This window comes from Dicentrarchus labrax, unplaced genomic scaffold (genome assembly GCF_905237075.1).
Source record: "Dicentrarchus labrax unplaced genomic scaffold, dlabrax2021, whole genome shotgun sequence".
In the NCBI taxonomy this organism is placed as follows: Eukaryota; Metazoa; Chordata; class Actinopteri; family Moronidae; genus Dicentrarchus; species Dicentrarchus labrax.
The window spans coordinates 18966232-18992892 of record NW_026136711.1 but is presented as its reverse complement, the minus strand read 5'-3'; the positions used below and the strand labels follow the sequence as shown (position 1 = coordinate 18992892).

At 40.7% G+C, this 26661-nt stretch overlaps 2 protein-coding genes across 3 annotated transcripts in view; one reads left to right on the top strand and one right to left on the bottom strand.

Moving 5' to 3' along the window:
* LOC127372499 (ras-related protein rab7) overlaps positions 1–26661 on the bottom strand; it is a 141611-nt gene that overhangs the window by 29853 nt on the left and 85097 nt on the right. The gene's annotated exons all lie outside the window — the stretch shown is intronic.
* On the top strand, positions 1640–10502 carry gata2b (GATA binding protein 2b). 2 transcript variants are annotated; one of them, XM_051416291.1, is made up of 6 exons: positions 1640–1807; positions 2044–2459; positions 3021–3587; positions 5393–5538; positions 8149–8274; positions 9241–10502. In XM_051416291.1, exons 2-6 carry the CDS (start codon positions 2234–2236, stop codon positions 9523–9525), a joined length of 1350 nt encoding a protein of 449 aa, XP_051272251.1. In that variant the 5' UTR covers positions 1640–1807; positions 2044–2233; the 3' UTR covers positions 9526–10502. The 2 variants fall into 2 exon arrangements, with proteins under 2 accessions (XP_051272251.1, XP_051272250.1); XM_051416290.1 differs by having other exon boundaries at positions 3021–3608.

The window sequence follows — 26661 nt, the reverse complement described above, 5'->3', positions numbered from 1 at the left end:
CCAAAGTAATGGATGTTTTGTGCATTTTCGCAAAATAGACATAATTTCTGACCACTGTAACTTTTACCATGGTGCTGGTATTAGGCCTGATATTAGCTTGATATTGGTGATTAATAGGCTTTTCTGAGAGGATTTGGCCATTAGAGTTATTTAGTCAAACTGCAGCAGGATGGGGGACAAAACCAAATCACTCCAAACTTTAAGATTCTGAACCTGTTTGATTTCCACAGACGGACATAAAAGCTCCTTGTTTTCTTATTTTGTCCATTCATTAACTTCACTGCTGTACGGCTCTAACACTGTTTCTTTATAGTTCACAGCAAAGTGAGCGAACGAAATGTCTGCTGGTTGGTGTGTCTCTGCAAAAAAGAGTTTACTCATTTAATATTCTAATCTAATCTAATCTAATCTAATCTAATCCAGTCGGTAGGTAGAATCCACCTTGGCGACAGTTTGCCATTCAGTGCTTGTTGGCCTGTTCTTCGAAATCACGGCAGGGTCAGGAGGATGTACTTGATGTATTATTTATACTGCCACAAATATCAGTTGCAGTGTCCGTCCTCGAGTTCATCCGCTGGGACTGCAGCAGACTCCGGGCAACCCCCGTCTCTTCCCCTCTCTCTCTCTCTCTCTCTCTCTCTCTCTCTCTCTCTCTCTCTCTCTCTCTCTCTCTCTCTCCCCTCTCTCTCTCGGTCCCTCTGTGTTAGAAAAAGTTCATGTCCTGATTCGTTTTTTTTTTTTCTTAGCTAAGATGCACTGACGTCAGGAAACGGCGTCAAGCAGGCGGCAGTGTCGGCCGGTCGGGGCTGCACGCGCTCCCTCTCCAATTATTGTCTGTCAATCATGCGCGAGACAGAGAGAGAGAAAGAGAGAGAGAGAGAGAGAGAGAGAGAGAGAGAGAGAGAGAGAGAGAGAGAGAGAGATCTTTGACAATATATGGCCTGAAGTCTTAGCCATTAAACGACCAATAACAGACCTGTAAGGAAGCACGAACAGAACTCGTTTGTTCTATAAAATATAAAGTAAGTTTGTAAATAATCAACCGCAAACAAAACATATATCATCAGTGGTGAATTTATCGGAACACAATATCTCTACAAAGCGCGTGCCTTTAAGCTCATAAGAACATATATGTGCAGATTAAAAACTGCTGAATTGGAGTATTTTATTTTGAAGACACTGTGTCACATTTATCTCTCTGATAAAAGTTTCCTGTAAGCACGAGATTAACCAGAGAGTTAGAGGCAGTGAGTGTGACTGTTAATGTCTCCATACAGTCTAGATAAAAGACTGAAATACGTGGACACACACACAGTTGTAGCTCCACTTCTTCTACTGGTGTACAATTTTATTTAAAGTTAATGTTACCTGATATAATAATTATTCATCTTGTGTTTGCATGCTGTGCCCTTACTATGTTATGTTTTGGGGAATATTACACTGGTGATAAACATTAAATTCCATGAAGTAGCCTATATACGAGAAATATAACACAGGCCTGGCCATATGAACATTATAAAAACATCTTAGTGATTTTCTGGTCTGGAGAACCGCCTCTGAGGTTTTTGTTGAGGTGCTGTGCAATTGGCTGAGTCAAAGCTTTAATGGAGACTCCGCCCATGAGCTTGACAAGCCTGGCCCCGCGCTGTCAGCCACAGTTATACGTGTTGCTTTAAGTCCCAGTAGACGGAGTTTACTCTGACAAACCCCAGCCAAAAACTGGAGAGGACTTGCAGCAGCTTAAAAAAAGGGACAGCTTAACCAAAGAGGCGTGAGCTGATCGGACGCTGAGGATAAAACAATAAAGGTAAGGATCGGCATGTTTGTCTTATTGTCATGTTGAGTAAAACATCTTATTGAGTGAAAAGGCGTATTCGGCTGTGAGTGAGTAGTAAGGAGAGTGATGTGGTCGTAAATATGATGGGTGGAGATTATTTTTTTTTAAGTTGCACCACTGCATGCGCCACAGGAGCTGAACTGGTGCTTATAAACATATAGGCTACCAGGCTTTAAATATTAACATCTGATGTTTGCTTGTTGCAGGTTTCCAGTGTCAAACCCGACCAGGAGAACAGAGGAATTTAAGTCAGAGGAACAAAAACAAAGCATCAGTCCTCTAACTGTAAATGGACACAGTGAAGATCTCGTAAAGGGACACATATTTCAGACCACCCCGTGTCCTCTCCCTGGATTTCCCTTGGCTCTATAAAGCGCGTTACAGAGAGCCACAGAGATGGATGTGGCGGCTGATCAGCCCCGATGGATGCATCACCACGCCGTGCTGAACGGACAACACCCGGACTCGCACCACCCCGGCCTGGGGCACAACTACATGGAGCCCACGGCGCAGCTCCTGCCTCCGGATGAGGTGGATGTTTTCTTTAATCACCTGGACTCACAAGGAAACCCGTACTACCACAACTCTGCCAGGGCCAGAGTGTCCTACAGCCAAGCGCACGGTAAGATGGAGGGGCAACTTTAACAGACACATACAAGACTCACAGTTGGCTTTATATAGTATAAGTAAAGCCTTTTTTTTTCTTTAAAAAAAATGCCTGCATGATTTAGTTGTTGTTTTGCTTATAACATTCAGGTTATTTGATGTATTTTAACACAATCAAAGTATTAAACTTCAAACATGCATCTGTTTGAAACGTTTATTAAAATGTGAATCGTTTTCTGGCTTTACATAAATATAACTATTGCTGACTTATGAGTCTGATGAGCTGTCACATTTTATATTTACATTTATATGTATATTTCACATTTAGAAAAAAAAATCTAGAAATTAAAATACTGAAATAGGAAATGAATGTTTTTTTAATGCATTTTTTAGTTCAGAAAATGTTTGCTTATCGTTGTCAATTGCTGTGAAACTACTTTGTTTATCAACAGTGTGTACAGTGAATCAACAAGTCTTGCTTATTTCTGCATCTAAACTCGCCACAGTTTCACTAAATGTTGAACCAGTCTGTCAACATCTCTGCAATAAATACTCTGCTTTTGTTGTTGTTTCACAGCTCGTCTGACGGGGACTCAGGTCTGCCGGCCTCATCTCATCCACAGCCCGGGGATTTCTTGGCTGGACGGAGGGAAAGCAGCCCTGTCGACTCACCACCACAATGCCTGGGCCGTCAGCCCCTTCAGCAAGCCCAGCCTGCACCACCACGGCTCCGCATCCCCCGGCGGCCTCTCCGCAGTCTACCCGTGCAGCAGCAACTCAAACACGATCTCCGCGTCCTCGTTAACGCCGCCGTCCCACTCCAGCCCCCATCTGTACACTTTCCCCCCAACGCCACCAAAGGACGTATCGCCGGACCCGGGGTCCGCGTCTCCCTCCGCCACCAGAATGGACGAGAAGGAATCTATCAAATACCAAGTGTCGTTAACGGAGGGGATGAAGATGGAGGGCTCCAGTCCGCTGAGGAGCACCCTGGCCTCCATGAGCGCTCAGACCCCCTCCACCCATCACCCCATACCGACATACCCCACCTACTCTCTTCCAGCGGCGCATGAGTACGGCAGCAGTCTGTTTCACCCAGGCAGCCTGCTGGGACCATCATCCGGATTCAGCCACAAGAACAAAGGCAAGACACGGTCCTGCACCGGTGAGTCTACTGGAAACACACCAGAGACCAGCCCCAGAATAAAACACATTAAATGGGAAAATATTCAGACAGTATTTGGACTGTCTGTGAGTTTATATAACGGTGTTATCATAGGTCTGATCTATATAGTCAGTGGCAATTAAACTAAAGCCCAACTCTCAGAAAATAACAAAGTAACTTAATACACTTAAAATATCCCATGGCACTCTGGAAATAATATTTGTGCATTTGTGGCACAACGGTGAGTTTATTGGCCCCACAGTGCAGCTTTAAAACATTTATAACTCATATTATATTACTATATTAACACATTACTATAAAATGATTATTTCGTCATCACTTACAATGTGCACATAAACATACAATTATTATAATCGCTTATGAATCTTAGGCTATAAAAGCAGATCTATAAGATTATTATCACACGAGTCTCAACAAGTCTGTAAAATAATCAAAGAAAACATTTTAATTATTTAAAGGAACAATATTTATGAGTAAAACAAAAAAACGTAATGAGAACCATTTTGTCAAATGCAGCCTGTCAGGAGTGATAGCCTATTGTCCTGTTACATTAACATATTTACTATCTTAATTTATACCAGCCTGTGAAAGCCATTTATACCCTATATTCTAAACGTAACAAGATTAATTATTGCCTTTTGATGTCCTGTGTATGAGTTTAAACACATCCAGCCTGTGGTAATGTGCAGGCCGTGATTGGCGCATCATCAAGCTTCTTTATTATTTCGGTGTATCCGAATGATAATAAATAATAACACTATATCTTTTTTCTTTTTTTTTCAATAAATGCTTTAAGGGGCCCGAGCCTGCACTCGACAGACCTTAAACACGCAGCGACTTTGATAATCCTCTTTTGTTAACCGTGACTCTGTAATTAGGCCTGATCTGGCTGCAGCAACAGTGAACTGGATCCAGACCAGAGGTGTGAAAGGAAGATCCGCAGGCGCACAGAGCCAAAACCTCAGTATTTAGGCTATGAGTCGCTTCTCTGTTACATAAGACATTAATACATTGTCCTGATTGTTATTTGATTACAGAGCAGGAGACTCCCATCTTAAGCCTGATTGTGTTTAACCAGTTTATTAACATGGATATAGTGGAGAGTAACCTAAACTATCTCTGAATAACTTTATTAAAATTAGAGCTGATATCTTAACTGGCTGCAAAATATATTATAAATTAACTATATGATACTGATTGTGTTACTAAGTTAAAAACATTTTCTAAAAAATATTGAGCACATTTTTATTTATTTTTTGTCTTTAATGGTTGTTTGCCTGGAAGGTTCAACTCAACTCTACAAATGTATTTAGTAAAGTGGGATTAAATGGCTCTGTTTTTAAAAAGTAAAATACATATTTTTCACCATCAGGTTGTTTTACAGCATTGACGCATTGGTGTTGAACTGATGTTTCAGAGATAGAGGCTGACAGCACAGGAGGGAAATGTAGTTATGATCAACTTTTAGCTGGTTTCAAGGGTCATGTTTTATTCCAGTATACAACATGCCGACACTGTTTCTTTCTCTTTACTCTCACACACAAAGAGTAGTTAAATAAATATATATTCATCAATAATTGAAGGTTTTGTTCGTGGAAATACAGTAGCTCAATAGAAAACCAAGATCTGATGTACAAAATGAATTCAGAAAGTATTTGTAAACATGTTGCAGTTTGGTGACCGTACAGAAGCGTCATAGATCAAAAAGCAGCAGGGATATTAGGGATTAAATCTGACAAATGTCACTGTGTCTTCTTCTTCAGAGGGCCGTGAGTGTGTAAATTGTGGAGCCACCTCCACACCCCTGTGGAGACGTGACAGCACCGGACACTACCTGTGCAATGCCTGCGGGCTGTACCACAAGATGAACGGCCAGAACAGACCACTCATCAAACCCAAACGCAGACTGGTGAGTCCCATCAGTATATAAGAGAAAAAAAAAAAAAAAAAAAGAGAGAGAGAGAGAGAGAGAGAGAGAGAGAGAGAGAGAGAGGGTAGTGAATGTGTGTGTGTGGAGGTGGCAGTAAATAAAACAAGTGTAAGGTGGAGTAAGAGGGGTGGGGGGAGGTACAATTGCAGGAAAGTTATATTTTCCCAATCAGTTTCCAGGAATTGTGTGTCCCGCTCACCTCTTGCTCCTTCAGCTCAGGCTGTTAGCAGAGTTCAACTATCTGTGTTGTGTCTGTTATCATTATTACTGCTACTTCTGATACGGTCATTGATAGCAGCACCAGAACCTCATCCCTCATAACAACACAGGGCCTCGCTGACAGTTTATGGCTCATAATGCTGCTGTGTTTTTTTTTACATTTTATTTGTAGGGCTAGGTTTGTTTTTGACTTGTGGACAGCAGAACACCACTGTCCTACAAAAACCATGTGTCAGTTTTTATCAAATAAACTGAAGGATTAAGTGTTTCCTTTTGGGGTTGAGGAAATTCTCCATCTTCTTAAGCTATAATACACCACTAAAAACCATTGGATTGTGTGAAAATGCTTTGTCACAAAGCTGGAAACATCATAAAAAGCTGGCATTCTGGAGATAACGTAAGGACAGCGTGAGTCTGTCTCAGTGTAAAAGGGACAAAGCAGCTTGGGAGTTTAAGTCAGATATTTCCCATCATGACCTGCTAACATCAGTCTTGCTCGGAGTAGGTCAGTCAGCCCCAACTTCATGTCACACTCATCCTACAAATAAGGTTTCAACACATAAACCATTGTTGAGAAATTAAATACCATATATGGGGAGTCTTAAAGGCTGAAATGAAATTTTATTTAAATACTTCATCAAGTAGCCTATAATATAAACTCTTTTAAAAAATAATTGCATAATCATTTTAGTATTTTTTGACAGAAAATAATTATTCATAATAATTTCAAAGTAAAGTGACATGTTTGCAGCCTCAGTGTGTTAATGTAAGCTTGTGCACCAGTAGTGTTTGTAGTCGTGTAATGGAGGCAGCTATGAAATGAAGATAGTATTTGCAGAGTCAACAGACGCTGCCCATTAAATCAGTAATAGCCAAATCGCAAACCGCAGTACCCCAGCACCTATATGCAATGCTTTTAAATTGTTTTATTTTGAAGGACTCAAATGCATATGCAAACGCACGACGAAAGTGCGCAACTTCTCACTCATTGAAGGATAAATGCAACCCGTGAGCAAAGTGTTATAGTCAACTTTATCCCAGAGGACATTACTTAGCGAATATTGTGATTATAATTTACTCAACTATGACATTAGTTAGTTTAGTGAGTTTAATATAAAAGCATTTTTTATTCACCTGCCTGGAGTCAGTCTGTTGACGCATTATTGTGAGTCTGCATCGCCGCGACAAACGAGTCTAAATCCATTCCATACTGACCTGTAGACCACGTATGCAAACAACTGTCTGCTTCACACAAAATATACGAGCATTTATTTGTGTGTCTAATAGCTGTAATAGCACATACGGCCGTATATCAGGCCTGCTTTCCGTGGGGCTCGGCCGGAGCTCGCAGCGCTCCAGAGTGCCTCATGTTCAGTGGCAACAGCAGCCTTCCAGTTGTTTCCTATCCGGATATCTGACCGGTCCAGATAAAGCAGCGGGACCAGCGCCTGTTTCCTCCTGCGGCCTCCTAACTATAGCACTCAGACCTCCTTTCATAGTGGTCGGGCTCTCCGGCCATGAGGAGAGAAACTACAGCACAGTTAAAAAAAAAAAAAAAGTGGGAAAGTTATGGAAGCTGATGTAATAGGACACCACTGTAGAGCAACAAATGCCCCACAAAACAATGATTACAGAGAAAATAATTCATGTTTTGTTATAGATAATAGGCTACATTTATTAGAACATTTTGACTGAGGGTTTCCTACAGTGGAAATAGACTCAGTTAAAAGCATGAAATAGTCAGGTGTGAAGAATCCATCAGGACTGTCATGAGACTCCTCACTCATCATTTTAAAGTAGTTAAGGAAAGAGCTTTGTGCATGTGAATTGAGCATTTGAAATAACAAATATGCTGTATCAAATTAACATCCCCATGTGACATCTTGTTTATACATTTTCATTTAAAATCTGTTGAAGACATTGAGGAGGTAACTCCCACAAATGTCTACAAATATGTCACCTAGAGCTGCAACTGATTAGTTGATTAATTGATTTGTCACAGAAAATATTTTTTTTAGGATTTACTGGTTCCAGCCTCTCAGAGGTGAATATTTTATGGTCTTCTTGCTCTGCTATGATTTTAAACTGAATATTTTGTGTGGTTTTGGACTGTTGGTCCGTGGCCACTGGGAACTTTTGAACAGCGTTTTTCACAATTTCTTTAAGTTTTATAAGCCAGATCATGAATCTATTAATTAGAAAAATGTGTTACTTGTGGCCCTCATGTAATGAAACCGATCAGTATTAAATAGAGTTAAACTAATCTTATACATTGTACTGTACTGAGATATATTCTTATGTATCCTTAAACTGACCTCTGCTGTGTCTGTTTGGGCTGCTGAGCTCTAATCAAAGCTTATTTTTCCACAGTCTGCTGCCAGACGAGCAGGAACCTGTTGTGCTAACTGTCAGACGACCACCACCACACTCTGGCGGCGCAATGCTAATGGAGACCCGGTGTGCAATGCCTGCGGCCTCTACTATAAACTGCATAACGTAAGTCTTTGAATGCTGATCGGCAAGTTAGGCCCTTACAAAGCCAACAGGGTCAAGTAGACAGGAAGTAGGCAGGCAGGTTACACTGATTGTTGAGGGATAAGAGAGAGAGAGAGGGGGAGAGAGGAGAGAGAGAGAGTGAGGGTTGTTTCACTCTCAGACACTGTTGGACTCGTTGGTGTTTTCTTTCTTTGTGCTTTATTGTTTCCATGGTAGGCGTAATCCCCTTGAGAGTCACAATGGTGGGACTGTTGTTGAGTGGGACTGCCATAAGGCCAGTCTCCTTATGAATAGCATTAAGGCTGGAGGCATCAAAATTGGGGATGTATATTTTTAAAGGATGAATGAGATGATATTCTATATTTCTTATTGTCAACAAATCCTATTAAAAGACGATGAAAAGCAGTGAATGAATGAATGAATTGAACTCTCTAACAAGTACTGTCTGTGATGCCTGATATAACTTACTCCACTGTGCCATGAGCTCCATTGTTGACCAAAAACCATTAAAAACACATTAGTGAGCCACACACACTGTTCTGGTGCCAGAAATACACACCAGAGCATGAAATGTGTATTAATCCGCAGCTGAAAATAAATACATTATTGACTCACTTTGACTAACATTTGCTTCAAACAGTGCCCGGCTGTTTTAGTAAAATTATTCAGCCTTTAAAATATACACGTGTAGCACATTTTTAAAGATTTACATCTTTAGTTGGAACCAGTGGTCATGGGTGCAACAGACAGGATGAGGAAGTAGAAACATAGTAAAGGATGGACTAAGCATAGCTGGGTTTGATATTTTAACAACAACAACATACAATAAGGATTTACCAAAGAAAATAACTCACATATCCCAGGTTTAAAAATGTATTTGATTATATTTTCCTAAACTCCCCCCCTAAAAAAAAAAAAAAACTTTAAACAGTTCACTCACCTCCCCACTTCTCTTTCTCTACACAGGTGAACCGACCTCTGACCATGAAAAAGGAGGGAATACAGACACGCAACCGAAAAATGTCCAACAAATCCAAAAAGAGCAAACGTTGCAGCGACAGCTATGAGGAGTTTTCCAAAAGCCTGCACGACAAGAGCTCTCCCTTCAGCGCCGCCTCTCTGGCCGGACACATGTCCATGGGCCACTTGCCGCCTTTCAGCCACGCTGGACACATGCTTCCCACACCCACCCCAATACACCCTTCTTTTGGGCACCCGCACCACTCCAACATGGTGACGGCCATGGGCTGAGAGGGCGAGGAGAGGGGTTAACATATAAGAACACTGGGGAACCTGAGATGGTTGTATGAGTGGGGATGAGGGTCTCACTAAGGACAGTGTGTACAATGTTACAGACACACAGATTGTGTGTCTTCTTCTTTGATTGTCTCTTGATTGATTATGCCAACGGTATGTTGGAGAACAGATGTATCGTGGGAGGAAAGGACATTTTTACTCCTTATCTATAGGTACCTATTTTGATGGAGGAAGATATTCGGTTTCCTGTCGGCCAGGCACACACATGTAAACACAAAAATGTCATTGCACCTCATAGTTTTATCCCCACTGACAGCCTGACTGCGGTGTGGATCAATATGTGCCGAACAGGTTTATAGTAACTGTGAATATTGTAAATGTGTGAGACTGGAGGGGACGTCCCAGACAGAGCAACCCCCTTCGAAACATTAAATGAAAAAAATATGCTGGATTTTTTTTTGCTCATGGACAATTTTAAAGGAATTTTCACAAAAGAAACAAGCAAACAAAAAGGTTTATGAATCCTAATTTGACACTGTTTATTATAATTATTGTTATTATAATTATTATTGTTATTCAGATAATTTATTTTCACTGCCTTGTTTTCTTTTACTATATCACCTGAATCATAATATGGATACTGTTATCCCAGTTATGAATATATTTTTAGCTGAAGCGCTTTCTCTGAGCTGGTCAACATTTATACTCGTAAGAAATAAAGAGATCAAGTTCATTATCTCATCTGCTCCTTCTATTCAATATCCAATATTCAATATTTAAGCCTTCATAATAACAACAGATACAGAACTTCATATGTCTTGTTGTACTGTCCTCTGTGCCATACAGGGACAAGGTACCACACCGAACTTGAAAAACTCAAGAATTGTACGTCTTACAGATACAAATGTCTCTCTTCATGAACACACTGTTAGACGTTCAATTAAAACAATTAAAAGCTACAGTGTCAGTAACCCCTATTTGTTTCTTTGTACCTGTATAACAGCTATCTTAGGTTTATCTTCTGTGCATCAGATTCTCTGTAGCTTCCTATGCATCCCTGTTTATGTCTGGAGCGACAAATTATATGAATAGTCTAACATTTTCGGAAATACACTGACGTGCTTTCCATGCAGCTTAGCATAAAGAGTGGAAACAGGGAAACAAAATCCAACAACCAACACCTATATCTTCCTTCCATTAATTTCCTGGAAACCACTGTTTCCTATAAATAATCTGTCACATAACCCCCCAATAAAACCACAATGTGTGGTTTTTACACTAAAACAGATGAGCTTTAGAGCTGCTGAGAGGTGGATTTTGTAATCTTTGGAAAGAACCTTGCTAGCTGTTTTCAGTCTTTAGGCTAAGCTAAGCTAACCGCTTGCTGGCTGCAGCTTCAAATTTACCACAAAGACGTGAGAGTCTAAAATCATGTAAATCTCAGGAAGGCAGGATTACATTTCTAAAATGGTGAACTATTCCTTTAACAGTTTCAGAGTATCAGCCACTTTACCTTCACAAACCTGCTCGTATGGTGGTGCTAATGTCACCATGTGAGGAATGTCTTTGCAGCTGAACGTAGAATGCAGAAATATAACTTTCTATTAGCCTCTATATCATGACTTCTAACATCCTGCCAGAGTCAGAGAACCAATGCTTACTATTTGCTAGCTGTCACAAAAAGCTGAAAATCTGGTGGCCATTGTATACTGTTGATAATAAAGAAACCATAAAAACCTAGCAGTGTTGACTGAGAAAACTTATTTCCCTTGGGATTCTACCAACTTAAAATATAATAAAAACTACAAAATCTTCCCCAACTGCTATGGTAATTACAGTAAAATTTATATTAATTCGGAGCATGGAAGAGCTTTTGTAACACTCATCAAACCTCCTTGGAATCATCCCTCCCTCATGACCTCTCTTTTCAGAACAACCTTTGCAGTAATTCTCACCAGAAAAGTATCGATGCATTCAAGTTACAACACTGACCCTTGTTGACATGTAACACCACTTTCCAATAAACAGGTTACTTCACTGAGCAGTGGGGATTAGTGCTGTTGACAGAAATTGAGCAGGCTGAACCATATGTTCTCACAATTACTTAACCAGTTGCATCTGCTCATTGGATAATACTCTTATGAAACTGGCCTTCTCATTATCAGTCTGTTACATGATGCTATTCTTACAGTGATATAAGATATTTACACATGAACCCTTTTACTATGAATTATGTATGTTTTACATCACTGTGATGTTCCATATGTCTTAGATTTGTCAGTGGGATTTCCCTCCTTTACAAGCAGTCACAGACTTCCAGTCATTGATCTAAGTTCAAAGTAATCAGAGTGAACTTTACATCTGCTTTAGGGTCAAATCATTATCAGCAAAACCTTTTTAAATTATAGATTAGATTAAAGAACTGTATTACCAGACAACAATAACTGCAACTCTGACAAATAAAATACATTCATTGTGAAATATTACCCATCTCCAGCAGGTTAAAAGCCTGTGAATGTCGGTTTTAAAACCAGGATAAAATGCATGGAAACCACTGGAAGCCTGCATGGTAAATATTTTTAAGAAGTGTTTGGGAAATGATGATCAGTAATGTAAACCATACAGTCAATGGGTTTAGTAAACAAGGTAAAAAACATCTCAAAGTGTTTCAGTCTTGTCTTGTGATGCAGACTTGAGCTCCTCAGAAAGCAGAAGGCTGTCTCTGCCCCGGGGCTAGCAGCGAGCCTTGAGATGACACACAGTTAAAGGTCAACCCAAGTGCAGCATGCAGCCTCCTCTCAAGACTTCCCTGACCTCTCACCCTGGAAACACTTACTCTGTCATTCTTCCAGGCCCTCCCACAGACTTATTCACAGACCCTATTAAAATGTCACGTCCTTGCCGAAAATATGAGCAAAAGACTGAGACTTTCCCCATAAAGAGGAGATAAAAAGCAGCCAAGTGGTTTTGAGGTGAAACTCTCTGAGGATCTCTGCAGAGGAGGAGTTTGGGGACTGGGTGGGCGTTCTACATCAGCTCACCAGTGAGATTTACAGATCCCACCTCTGTTTGTTTTTCTACCAAACTCAATTAATGGACTCAAAAACAAGGCCAGACGTGAGTTCAGATGAGTGAGTTAGCAGAGAGATGGTGATAAAGGAGATGAAAGAGGGAAGGAGCAGAGTTTTATCCAGTTCAGAGCTCTAATAATGACTGGTGGGAGAAAGTGGGAGAAAACCACCAGCCAAAGTTAAGGTTTTGTATGAAAAGAGCTTCTACTGAACTAAAATAAGTGGTAAAACAGAGAAACTTTACTTAAGCACTAGTTTGGATTCAGTTGTAGAAAACCCTCAACAGCATTAAATCAGATCCCTGTGAAACATGCAAGATAGAAATGATCCTATAAGTTGTTCACATTGCAGAGATCTTTGTTTCCCTTGTAAATCAGAGAGGTGACAGTCAAATTCCCATGTAAAAGTATTGCTATCGCTCTGTTTAGATAAACGAATTATTTCCTGTTGGTGGTTGTGTAATAAAGGCCTCACTCACACTGTGAAAATATAATAAATCAGTTTTATTGCAGACTGCTGTAATAATCATCATTTTAAAACCAGTGTTTGAATCATGTCAGAGGGACATGATGTGTAACAAATTTAGCATTATTGTATTTATTTTTTTACTGTCACACAGAAGACGTGTAAAATACACCAGATTACATGAATTGTCTGTATTAAACTGAAGGGACTTTAACTCTTGCATTTATCTGCAGCTAATTAGACGACACAACTGTTAGTGAGGTTGAATATTGGTTTTTATCAACACATTCAGTGCTGGTGCTATGAATACTGAAGGTTAGGATACTGTATGATATCTGTCTTCCCCTGTTTTAAACTGTTTTATGTTGATTGAAGAGAACAAACTTGCTGACTGGGTGCACATTTGGCAGTTTGACTCTGAGGAAAGCAGCATTTCAGAAATTGAAATTGTTTTTTGTTGGCAAGATAAAATAGTTCTTTCAGTTACCCTGAAAAAACAGTTGTATCATAGATGGATCAGGGAGCATTGCACCACCTAGATGACTGCATGACCCTGATTACTGAATCAAAATCCACTGTCTCTACACACTCATCCCCTGGATAACCAAGAGACAAATAGACCTGTGATGTAGTAATTTCATTTTTAACAACATGATGCGCAGGGGACAGGAGATGTGTCCAATCTGTACCACTGGGACTCTGCTGTAATCTGGGACAAGATTCAGAGAGATCTGGAATATTGATACACAAAGGTGTTATCTCTGCTGGGATCTCAAGAGGCTGAAAATGCACAAAAAAGTAAGAGGGCAGAAAAAGAGAGACCTGTGATCCATAGAATATGTGAAAGAATCAGTGTCCCAGAGGAGAAACGAACGACAAAACTTTCATATCCACAGAGACACACTGACATACTCTCACTGAGTCTAAAGTGTGAGAGTAAGAGTGTGTGATGTATGGACAGTTCTAGTTTCCACAGGGGTACAGCGACTCTTATGGAACACCATAAAATAGAAATAAATGTAGAAAAATGTGAGAGAAAAGTGAAAGAAAGTGAGATAAAGCTTCATCTAAACAGGAACAAATGGAAACAGGAAAAAGAAGATTTACAGGAAACAGTTATGAGGATAAATTACAACAAAAAGGACAAATCTGAGCGCATGGATCCCCATGTAACTATGCTGGAGCAGGGATGCACACCAGAGACACACACAGATGTGCACATAAACACACTGTACAGACACACACACTGTGACTGCAGACCGGGCTCCACAGAAAAGGTAAAACACACTGACACACTGTGCATTCTCTCTGAAAAGTGGGACACCCTCCAACCACCCGATCCACAACCACTGACAAGTCCCTTTCAAACTGCTTTTCTTCTCCTGTCTGAGGCAGACAAATTCATCCCTCTTGTCTCCAAACAATCACCTCTTTTCTTCTGCCGGTTGCACCAATGAAAGAAGGAGGGAGGGTCCAGGGGAGAGGGAGGGAGGGAGAAATACATCTGCCCCACAGAGCTACACTGTAGGCACCAGGCTAATGTCCTGTGTGTTAGGGCCCCTGGGACTGGGCGTATAGGCCCCACTATCTTATAACACAGTTGACAAAAAGCCCAGGGCTCAGCCCTCAGGAAATCTGAGAGGCGGGGTATCTAGGCCGGGAGGGCAGAAAAGAGGGAAGGAGGGATAAAACATTTCAGGTACGTTGCACCTACACTGGCCCAAATGTGTCTAAACGCGGTTTGCTTGAAACTAACTAGTTTTTACGACGTGCCATAAGACCAGATTGAAAAGCAAAAGTGTTCGAAATGGCCACACTGCAAGGCGGAGTCGGCTGTCATAAGTTTCAGATCAAAATTAGAGCAAATTTTAACAGAATTTCCAAAGAAAATGGGAATTTCCATCCACTTCTGTTATTTGAATATTAGGAGTTGGCCACATCGAGATAACAGTTGGTCGTCATTAAACCGTATGTCGTGATTTATTTGCTACATGTGTTTACATTACACCTGCACCAACTTTTAGAGCCTTACTTTTCTGTGATATACTTAAACTTTTTTTAAATTGAAAATGTGCATATGAACCAAACTTGTGGAGATAACAGCACATTTTCAGACAGTCTCTCTTCAAAGGCATTCATTGGTGTTGCATTCTGTAAATACGAAAAGTAATGGAGGTAGTTGTGTAAAGAATTAACAAAACTGAGAGTCTACATACACACTAGCAGCTCTGTGAGGCTCAACATCAACATGCTAACATGCTCACAACGACAAAGCTAACATGCTGAATTTTAGTGTGATGTTCACCATCTCAGTTTAGGGTTTTAATATGTTAACATCTGTATTTAGCACTAAACACAAAGCAGCCCTGCAATGACATTTTACTAACATCCAAAAATGTCAACCTCATAGTGGCGCAAGAGGAAAAGTTAGGGGACCACCAAAGTCAGCACAAGTGCTGAAGTGCTAAAGATGGTCTTTTTCCGAAAAGGTGTGTGGAGACACTGATTGATTATTGGACAATAACTTTATTTGAAGCATACTGATGCTTTAAGGTTCTACAACAGGCAAATGAATGACCCGATAAATGTATTGTCGGTGAATCCAAAGAAGGAGACAAAAATTATATATAATATTGACTGGAGGAAGAGAAATGTGACTGCAAAACACCTCTGGGGTTAGATCAGCTACTGATCAGCACCTCAGCTGGCACATTCAATCTTCTGCTCAAGGACACTTCAGCAGAGAGAAATCAGTGTGTCACTGTAGACACACACCAACAATGTATTCACTGTGAACTTTGCTAATCTCCCTCATTGTGTTTCATGTGTGTGTGAGTAGATGTGACAGATAGACAACAATGTGACACTGGCACACAGCTACCTGAGGGTCTCTGGACACCATCGTTCGTCAAGGGATTTAACTGTTTTTATTTAGCTCTTGTCCAAGTCCTTACACTCATACTCACTACAGTTATGTTTCACTTTCACCCCACTTCCAGGAAAATGCCACACATCTGGATCTTGCAGCATCCAACAGAAACATCTTCCATTGCTCGACCTCAGTTTCGGGGCTTTGTACCTTGAACAAATCACAGAGTCCTGTGATGACCATAAACAGGGATGACAGAGAGAGTGGAGATAATCATTGCTGGGGATTTATGCAAGAGGCCAAGTGTCTCTGCTGGTAATGTTGCCTCTCAGTTGACCTTTCTCTGACCTGTCGAGCATACAACGGATCAGAGCAGAGGCCCCTTCTTTGCCTGGGGACCAATTATTGGAGAAAAACACAGAAAGAGAGAACAAGATGGAAAGAGGAACATGTACTACCAGGAGAGTTGTTGCAGCACAAAATAACAATAAAGCAGACAGAAAAGGGAAGACATGATGAAAGACGACCAAGGGAAGCTGTGACAGGAATAACAGGGAGTTTGTGAAAAAGGGAGAGGTGTGTTGGGGCTTGTGTTTGTTGATTTAAGTGATCAGGTTGTCTTGAGCAGAGCTGAAAAGCATTAGAGTTTCAGTATTGAGCTCAGCCACAGCATACAGCTCATATGTTGCAACAGCGCTCACCTCCCCCAGCAGATCACAGCCCTGATATCTCACTCAGTGCACTGGAAATGACTGCAGTCAAAACTGATAATGAGCTAAATATGCAAAACCGGACATGCAAGCACCCACACACACACACACACACACACACACACACACACACACACACACATACATACACACACACATACATACACACAAAAATCCATAAAGGTTTAATTCTTCCTCATATCACTTTGATCGCAAAGGTATCCTGATGTGACATGTGTGCTGCAATCTTTTTTTCTGTTCCTCACATCTCTCTTTTTTCTCACTTCTCTTCCTCACACAATTTGAGCTGATTGCCTTTTTGACGAGTGCACATCCTATCTCCCGCCATCATCAAGCTGCTTTTCATTTCCTCTCCTTTTTATTGCTTTTTTTATAATTTGTGTGGTGTGTCTTTTTAACCCTTCCACCATCCTTCTGAACACCAGTGCATTTGACTCATTTATCTGCTCATTCTTTACTCTTTCATGCAGAAGTCATAAACATTATTTTTGCTTACACTTCTATCCTCAAAAACATACAGTCAATTTCATATTACTTCACAAGAAAAGAAGCTAAACAGTTTGGATTGGTGGTCACAAATCCTCCACCCTAGTGCTCAACACAGGAGCCCCTCAGGGCTGTGTGCTCAGCCCCCTCCTGTTCAGGCTGTACACCCATGACTGCATCCCCTGTCATGAAGACAACTCTGTTGTGAAGTTTGCGGGTGACACCAGCATCATTGGCCGGATTTTAGGTTAGACGGTTAGACTTCATATCAGGAGGAAATCAACTATCTTGCAGAGTGGTGTACAGAAAACAACCTACCGCTCAACATCAGAATCAGAATCAGAATCAGAATTGGGTTTATTGCCAAGTAAGTTTTTACACGTACAAGAAATTTGCCTTGGTGTGTTGGTGCATAAAAATCATACAAAAATCAAGTACTTTTTAAAATATAAATAAATAAGGAAAATATCTAAAACTGTAGAGGAAAGATATTTACAATGTGCAGGATAGAAAAACCAACAGGAGTGCATTAATGTAATGCATATGCTAAACTAGTAAGACACACACTGTTTACATCAGTAGAGCTGAGATGGAGCAGGTGAGCAGTTTTAGGTTCCTGGGAATCACAGAGAACCTGACATGACTATCTCACATCTCCACCTTGGTTAAGAAAGCACAGAAACAACTGCATTTCTTAAGAAAGAAAGCAAAATTCCTGTGCCAAGTTCTTGTTAACTTTTACAGAGTAACAATCTGGCATCATGACTGGAAACATCACTGGCATTGGATGTGCATGAGGGCTCTGCAGCAGAAGGGTCAATCCACCCAGAAAACTCATTGGTACTCAGCTACCCAGCATCAGTGATATAAGTGATGTGAGGTGCCTGCGCAGAGCCCAGTGGATACTACAAGACAGAAGCCCACCCCAGTCATAGCTTGTTCACCCTGCTGCCATCTGGCAAGAGATACAGAAGTATCTGCTGCCATGCTACCAGACTTCAGAGCAGCTTCTTCCCTCAGGCTGTGAGACTCCTTAATTCATCCTCAGCACTCCATGTAAAATGGTTTTATTTTGATGACATAATGCCATCTACTCGATATTTTTTTCGTATATAACATTTATTTTTGTGAGAAGCAGAAAGGCAACTTGATCTCGTTATACAACACTGTGTTGTAAAATGATAAATAAATCTTCCTATAAGGTTTACTGTGAAGAGGAGATGCACCCGTAAACACTTTCACACACTTAGGTGGGGCGAGGGATGGAAATCGGGACAAGAGAAACTGGAGACATTGATGTGAACGTTGAGAGAAAAAGAGGCAGTAAAAAAAGAAAAGAGAGTGACAGACATGAATCCGTCTCACCTGTAGCTTCTACTGCTGCTTGAGTGCCGTATATAGCCCCCGCAGACCCCCCTCCCCTCCTCCTGCACTATACCATCACAACCCTCTGTAACCATTTCCACACGGCCTCCAACAGCTTCTTCACATCTTTAATTTCACTGCTATTGTTGCGGTGGCCACAACACCCTGTTGTATTGTCCTTTATACAGCCCCGATATAATGAGGCTGTTTTGTCACCTGCAGAAGAGACATTTTGTGCGGACAGAAAGCACTGCAGGCATTTGCAGCTGCTACAACTTAATGAGCCCGTACACAATGTGTGTTTCCTAAACAGTTTAACCCCATTAACCAGTCACTCACTCATATGCAGGCCTGCACACACACACACACACACACACACACACACACACACACACACACACACACACACCTACATGCATAAACATCTGAGATCTAATGAGACAATGTGAGAACAGGGACAGCTCATGCACTGCAAGACATCTCCAACTTAACCATTAAGTCTGTTATTGAGTCTTATCTCTTAAAAGAAATAAAAGTTTATGGGTCTTTATTTGTGCCCCAGTTCACAATGGGACATGTGGAGTAGAGTATATTTAGGAGGGACATGATTATCACACAAAGAATTATTTAATTTGAACAAACAAAAAACTTCCGGCTCAATAAATCTATTTTTGTGTAAATTTCCTATCGCTCACCCCGATTAAAGACACAAATCTCATGCCATAAAATAATCTGTTTATACAATTTGTTTAGAAATAAATCGACTTTTTTTAAAAATTGTCAGTTACACAACTTTTGTCCTTTGATACAGCGAGCTAAACACACGTTGCAATAATGGTTGAAGCAGGCATTTGGCGTAATTAATACCGAATTATGTTCACTCAAAATGTTTTTTCATATTAAATGCTAGTTTTTTAAACATCATTTCTAGGAGACAGGTTTGGAGTGGGAGAAAAAGGAGCTGAATTTGAGGAATATCAGTTACTGATCAGGCAAATATCAGGAAGTTTTACTCTTTCTTCCTCAATCTATGAAGCTCTGAGTGCAACTGAAGCCTTTTCACATTCCTCTCCATTCAAGTCCTTCTTCGGGTTTGTTCTTCTGACCTGCTGATGAGCGAGTTAGATAGCATGCGAGCGGCCTCCCTCCACACTGTGCCACCATGCCGTGGCCAGAGACGGGTGGGGGTTAGGAGATTGGTTTTAGTACAATGTTTTTACTGTGTAGCAGGCAGACCTCGCCCATTGTGAGGGTCCCGGAGTCAATGTGGGCCCAAGCTTAGCCAGTTACATCAGTCTGAGCTTGGAGACCTTGACCTTTACAATTATGGACAACCGCACAAACAAAAGCCAATGTCAAACACTGACAGGACAATATACTAATAGTATAACAATAAGAATCTTTCCGCTGCTGTATATAAAATAATACTCAACAAATACAGAGGCACTCGTGTGAGTTACAGCTACACGTCTATCATGTGAACACAGATATTCATTCAGAGATTTTCACACAGTCATTCTGCCCATACTCAAATGCACAGAGTGTAAGAAAACCCACCTCGCTCCTCTAAACAGGATCTTTTGTGAAATAAACATGATCAAACTGCTCGCTTACACTCTCTTATTGTGCTTTTTATTGTCATTTAAGAAAATACTTCCTTCATGAACCACTGCCCTGGGCCACATATGAGGACAAAGCTGCTCAGATTGCTGTGACAACGCAGCCGAGGAGCTCCGGCACAATCGCTGTGGATTGAGTGACGCTGTGAGGTTATTAGTCCATGTTCTGAAACCTCACCCTACTCACCTTCTCCGCTCATCTCCGCCTATAAATTACACCTTGTACTGTGCTGTACTCCCGTTACACCTGCATGACTATGAGTGTCTCAGTTGCCCTGTAAACTAGTGTTACTGCCCCTTAGACTGTCACAACAACATACAATATTTCCTGCTTTTCATTAAAACTCAAGGATTTATTTATTTTAAATTCAATGCTTGCATTTAGTACAAAGCCCCCAGAACTACCCTCATGGAGTCGTATGTTTTTGTGTTTTCAGCAGAAGTGAAAATCTATTAATTACGATGGTATGCTTACAGTCATTTTGTAGCTTTTTCATGTGCTCCGGATACTAAAATCAGTATTTCACCTTTAAAGATTTTTCCTGAAATAATGCACTCAGATACCTATGAAATGGCAAAACAAGGAGGATCTCTTTTACCTCATGAGTCTGGGACTGATTGGAAGTAAATACATCAAAATAGATTACAGTACAGCAACGCAGTGAGGATACAAGTAGCCCTTTCATAATTGTTACCTAGTAGCTTTTAAAACACATGTCTTTGTACTCTTTCTTCAGTAGTTTTCAACACAAATAATGCCACTTACACTAAATGTTATTTAAAGCATCTTTAATTAACTTTCTGATCAGCTGGGGGCTGTAAACAACACATCTGACTTATTATCAACACGGTAAAGTTGACATGGCAAGCGTTTTAGCAAACAGTTGCTTATTTACACCATCATAGCTTTTTTGCTGAGAACAACTGCCTGCTATTCCCGATAACAAGGTTGATGATAGCTGTGAACCAAAACAGTGAAGTGGGCAGGAAAAAACAAAACAATGAGCTGAAAGACACAAAAACGCTCCGTAAAGCTGAGGGAACTGAGAGTCGGTGAAAATTATCTGGGCATTCATCATTATGAATGACCACTTTCACATTACACATTGTCGTTGATCCCTCATGAATATAAAAATAGTGCAGCTTTAAGTTAAATGGCAGTAGGATTGCAGTCTTTCAACCATTCGGACATTCGTGTGGAATTACACAGCCTACATTGGAAGATTCTTTCTAAGATCTTTGAGACATCTTTGAGCACGTCTGTGTCATGACATTACACCACCCATTCACCTTCCATTCTCCATTTTGGTCAGTTTTGTTCTTTCTTGCGTGTGGACTCTATTGTGTGAGCAGGCAGCACACATACTGTATATCACATTCACAGACAAGCACACACTCACCTACAGATGGCTGCGGGGCTGTTGAGGGTGTGTGTGTCTCTGTGTGTGTGGGGAACGTGGTTCCGCGAATTTCTATAACAGGAAGCCGGCCTGGAGTCAGCCCACACACCAAGGATGCTGGGAGGCTGGAGGCCCTGGGCCCCAACCGTGGGAGAGACAGGAGAGGTAAGAGGAAGTCAGCTTCAGCTCGCTCAGCGAACAGTATATTAACTTATATCAGCCAGTCAAGCAAATAAAGATTTTAAAAATAAAATGCTGCAGAGAGTTTTGATTCCAGTTGGGCGAAAAAAGAAAGAGTGACATGACTGACAGAAGGCACACGTCCTCTATTAACAGAAAACCCAGCTGCACCTCAGGCCACCTCATCCGTCTCTCAGCCCACTAATCCCTTAATGACAAACCAGTGAGGGAGAGTCGGTAGACAGGAGGAAAGTGAAAAGAGTGAAGACAACAGAGGTAAAAAAAAAACTGATGAAGAGAGCACGATTATAAAAAAATGTTGGCAACAATCACATATCAGGCTGTGGAGGAACCATTAAATGAAGACGATCATAGGAAACTGCATGTCAAATATTGATTATTCTCCGTATTGTTACAGCTGACCAGCTTTCAAAACGCTATACTTGGGGACAAAGAAAGTGTTTATTTGCGTGTGATTTTTTTTTTTTTACTGTTTTTCAGTTGTGCGTGTCTTCAGATTAATACTCCATTGTGAACGGAGAGGGAGGGCAGCAGGGGATCATGTGACAAGAGTCAGACTGAACCCCGGCGCCTACACGCTTCTCAGGGGTCATGCAGGGGTCGTCATGTGGCTACTGTGCCCACTGCCAAATATACAAACACACACACACACACACACACACACACACACACACACACACACACACACATAAAGCCTGAGTGTGCACAGAGACACAAAAGCACTTAAGGACATACAGTACATTAACAGTTAACAGATATACATTGACATAAATACACAAGCCAAAAACAGAAAAAACAGAATAACCTGAGGGTAATTTTCACATGACCGTGAGCACATCATTTATACATAAGACACATGTCCTTTTATTATCATGACACGTATCGCTGTTATTTTCACCACTAGTCATTATTCAATAAAAAATATTTGTCATATGTCATTTTCCCCCCCATACCAAACAACACATGACTAACATCCATTCCTTTTCTCTCACTTGCATGTTTTTTTCTACTTATACTACCAATACTACGAGGTTCTTCCTTCTCTCCTCATTTTCCCAGGTCATGTAACTTGAGATTCCCATGTTCAGTCCCTTCTACGTATTATACCGAGCCATTAGTGACATCAACTCAAGTTCAGACGTGGGCACAAGGAAATCAGGGGAAGGAGACACTTGGGAAATGATGGAGAACGAGCGAGACGGAAAAGAAAAATATTCTACGTAGTCAAGAGAGACATTATTAAGATAGAAAGGAGAGAGGCAGTGGAGATGTGGTAGATCAGGTTTCAGTCTGTTTTCATGTTCTCTCCCCATTACAGTAATGTGCCAGGGCCACTTAACTAATGCATAAAAGCACAGTGATACCCGCAATAAACAGCATTACACAATGAATTAGAGTATGAGAGGCAGAGAGAGCCACTGAAAATGTAGACTGCATACTTAACCCCCCTCCTCTCTTCCTCTCTCTAAACACACACAGTGAGATGACTAACTTCATTACCCTCCCCATTCCTCTTAGTGAGCGCAGCGAATTGAAACCTAATTACCACACCAGAGCCAAATTAAAAGCTTTTCCTCTCAATGGCTGCAATCCATCTCCTGACAAATGAACAGCACCACTTCCACTGTGTTAATGCTCGCTTTCTCCCTCCCTGCATTCAAACATCTTCATTCATGCCAGCACACTTCCTTTCAAACAACACTGACGCAACAGCTTTGATACCAGAAGTACATTTATTATCTCACTTATACTAATATCAATCACATTTCTAAGACAGAATATTGGGAATAAAAAACGAATCTGCTGGATCAGATTTGTTATTCCATAGGCTCAGTGTAATCATTTGTACAAACATCCCACACCTCAATGAGTGATTACAGTCGTTCAAGTCAGCTGTCACGCTGATATTTTCCATTTCTCTCTCTACTTTTATTTTGATCAATCATTTTCTGCTGTCTGCTTGTTCTTAGTCGCTTCCCGTCTCCAGTCCTGTACACATCTGGCACCACATACAGCTAGCTCAATTTTTTGTATAGCCTGACAGCCACAAAATAAAAGCTAATGAGCAATCCTGCCAATAAAGCACATTTAGGATGCCTTTCATATTAGCAGCTATAATCAAAAAGCAATAAGCTAAACAATACTCTAAACAATAGTTGACATTTGATGTCTGGATCATTCTTTCATCTTATTATTGGCCCAGATATATCAACAAACATTTGATGGATTTTCATGAAATTTGATGCAAACATTCATGCTCCAGATTGTGACTCTTACTGACTTATGCGATCCTCCAACTTTCCCTCTTGTGCCACCATGAGCTTGAGATTTTTTGTTTTTTGTCATCAGCTATTAAAAGTGGGGTCAGTCATTCTGGAGAAAGTTGTCAGTATTTGGTAACCTTGGAGCACGAACGCCACCTGTGTTGTGTGGCTCAGAGTCACTTTGTTTGTTTCCCATTTACCATAAACCAAAGCTTCAACCTGAGAATGAGAGTCAACGATCAATTATCTTTCTACAGAATGACTGAGCCCCCCTTCAACGGATAGCCAAGAAATTTGGTACATACATTCATGTAATGAATGTAATGTGAACTATGAGTGCCTCGGATACTTTTATTTGTACTACCTACTAAACTAAAGCTATTTTCCTCAGCCTCACTTATACTACTTATATAAGTGTGTTGCATGTGTTTGAGTGTTGTTTTTTATATCATATATTTATGCTTTGAATGTATTGGTTTACTGTGTAGACAACACTCAGTAGAATAAATAAATATATAAGTCTATATAAGTAAAAAAACAAACAACTCAACTCAACTCATACCCCCACTATGTTACACATAATCATTTATATACATGCAATGAATAACTGCCACAGCCATCAGATCGTCCATGAATGTCCATCACGGCGATCAGACACGTAGCCGAGAAGTATTTGCACACTTTCCTTCTGTCATTTCCAAAATAATTCTTTGAATAGCACAAGTTTATCTACAAAAGAAGTTTACAGGTGCAGGTTACTGTAAGACTTTAAATGTGCCTGGGATGAAGTGTAATTACCGTTACCGTTTTACCATCTGTCCAGTTGTAATTGCACTTAGTAATTAATAATGGCACATATATCAGTTAGAGATCAGATGTTTTGGGTTGTGGGAGGGTATGCTTAATCCAATGATGTCTTCTTTTAACAGATAGTGCAGGCTCCCAGACAGCAAGGTTATCAGACTGGCTCTCTGCTCACTGCCACTTAATGGAGATCGCAGGAGATTGAGGCTCACAAATTCACTATTACCGTTACATTCTGCTATCTATTCTTGTCTCTGGTATTTCTACTTTTTACAGGGGGATTTCTGGCTGACTTATAGGAAACAGCCACCGTAACCAATTATTCTGGGAACAAAGATACAGAGCGCGCTCCTGACTGAACACGTTCTAGTCAGTCATTTCTTATTGTGCTGCTCTAAACAAAAATGGTCAATGGAAAGCTGGTTTACAATGAGATTCCATCTGATTGATTTACAATGACCCCAAACCTTTAAAAAACAACCAATGCTAATACATGTAAAGTGTACTCTTTCCGCTGGATTGTGAATGCTCCATCTTAAAATATATGCTTATCACATGGAGGGCAAAGTGCTCTTCATTTTAAAGTCCTTATCACTAGTCAATCATGGCCGAATGGGTTTGGATTGACGACGGATCACTAGTGCTCAGTCTGCAGGTACTAATGCCATTATTTTCCTGCTGGTTCCATCTCCATCTGTCCATCCTAATCCAGTTAGACACAATGAAACAGACCCAGAGGGGCACAGCAGAGGACCCATCCATAACACATTACAATAGATGCCCTCGTCTAGGTTACCAAAATCTCTCTATTTCTTTATGTTATGTGCTAAGTGGTCATTGTACAGTTAAACAAGCCAATAAGCCATATTTTCTGCGTGGCTTGTGGTTGACCAACACAGAAATTGTATCTTTCACAGAGCTTGTGCATCCCATTACGCCCCATTATGCTGAATCCTGCACTCCTATTTGTTCGCTCCCCTGGGAGCTGCTTGTAACGGCACTTTGTAGCATCTGTCACATAGTAAATGAGTGATGGTGGCTGCATTTAAATTACTCAAACGACCTTAAACAGTCCCCAGGATAGTGTTTTTTAACACAAAATACATCAGACAATCATACATCTGAAAGTTCCATCATGTGACAAAGGACATCATATGCTACATAACAACTTGGAACAACCTACTAAAGAAAAGAAAAAAAAGATACACATCAAATGCTGCCAAACACACCTGGATGATTTCTGATTCTTCTATGTAAGCTGCAAAAACAACAAGATAAAGAAGTAGATGCGGTACAGCAAGGAAGATGATGGTTGGCTCAGTAAAAGGAGTAAAGGAGCTGGGGAAAGTAGTAGTGCAGCTGATGAGGAGGGAGGGGGTGTAAAACAACAAACAAAGAAGAGCAAAACAGCGTGCCAGGTACAAAGACGACGATATAGTGGGCGCGTTACATGACTGCCTGTTTTTGTGCTTGTATATAGGGGTGGTGGTTGATTTATGCAACTCCATAGTTTTGTCATTTGAGTGCTCGCTCCGCTCTTTGTCATGCCAACAAAGCTGCTGGGGTATGGTGGGTAATCTTAGACCGGGCTGCTTGTTAGACTGAGTACAGGTGGGGAGTAATAGGGGCAGGAATACATAGCGATTGCACCCAAGTGAGAGGTAAAATGACAAAGATGTAGCAAACCTGAAAGTATCACCTCGGTATCCCAGAATTACAGAACACAAACTGCATGAGAAATTCATCACAGAGTTATATTTGAGTTATGCTTTTGATCAATATATGATTAAACTGTATGATGTTAAAGAGTTACAGCGGCAATGTAGAACAGATGGTGATGAGTATATTTTTTCAA

Bases quoted from the DNA above. Each gene is read 5' to 3' on its own strand.
- gata2b (XM_051416290.1), top strand. From the start codon at position 2,234: ATGGATGTGGCGGCTGATCAGCCCCGATGGATGCATCACCACGCCGTG. The intron at 3,609-5,392 runs GTGAGTCTACTG...CTTCTTCTTCAG, and splicing joins CAAGACACGGTCCTGCACCG to AGGGCCGTGAGTGTGTAAAT. The intron at 8,275-9,240 runs GTAAGTCTTTGA...TTCTCTACACAG, and splicing joins TCTACTATAAACTGCATAAC to GTGAACCGACCTCTGACCAT.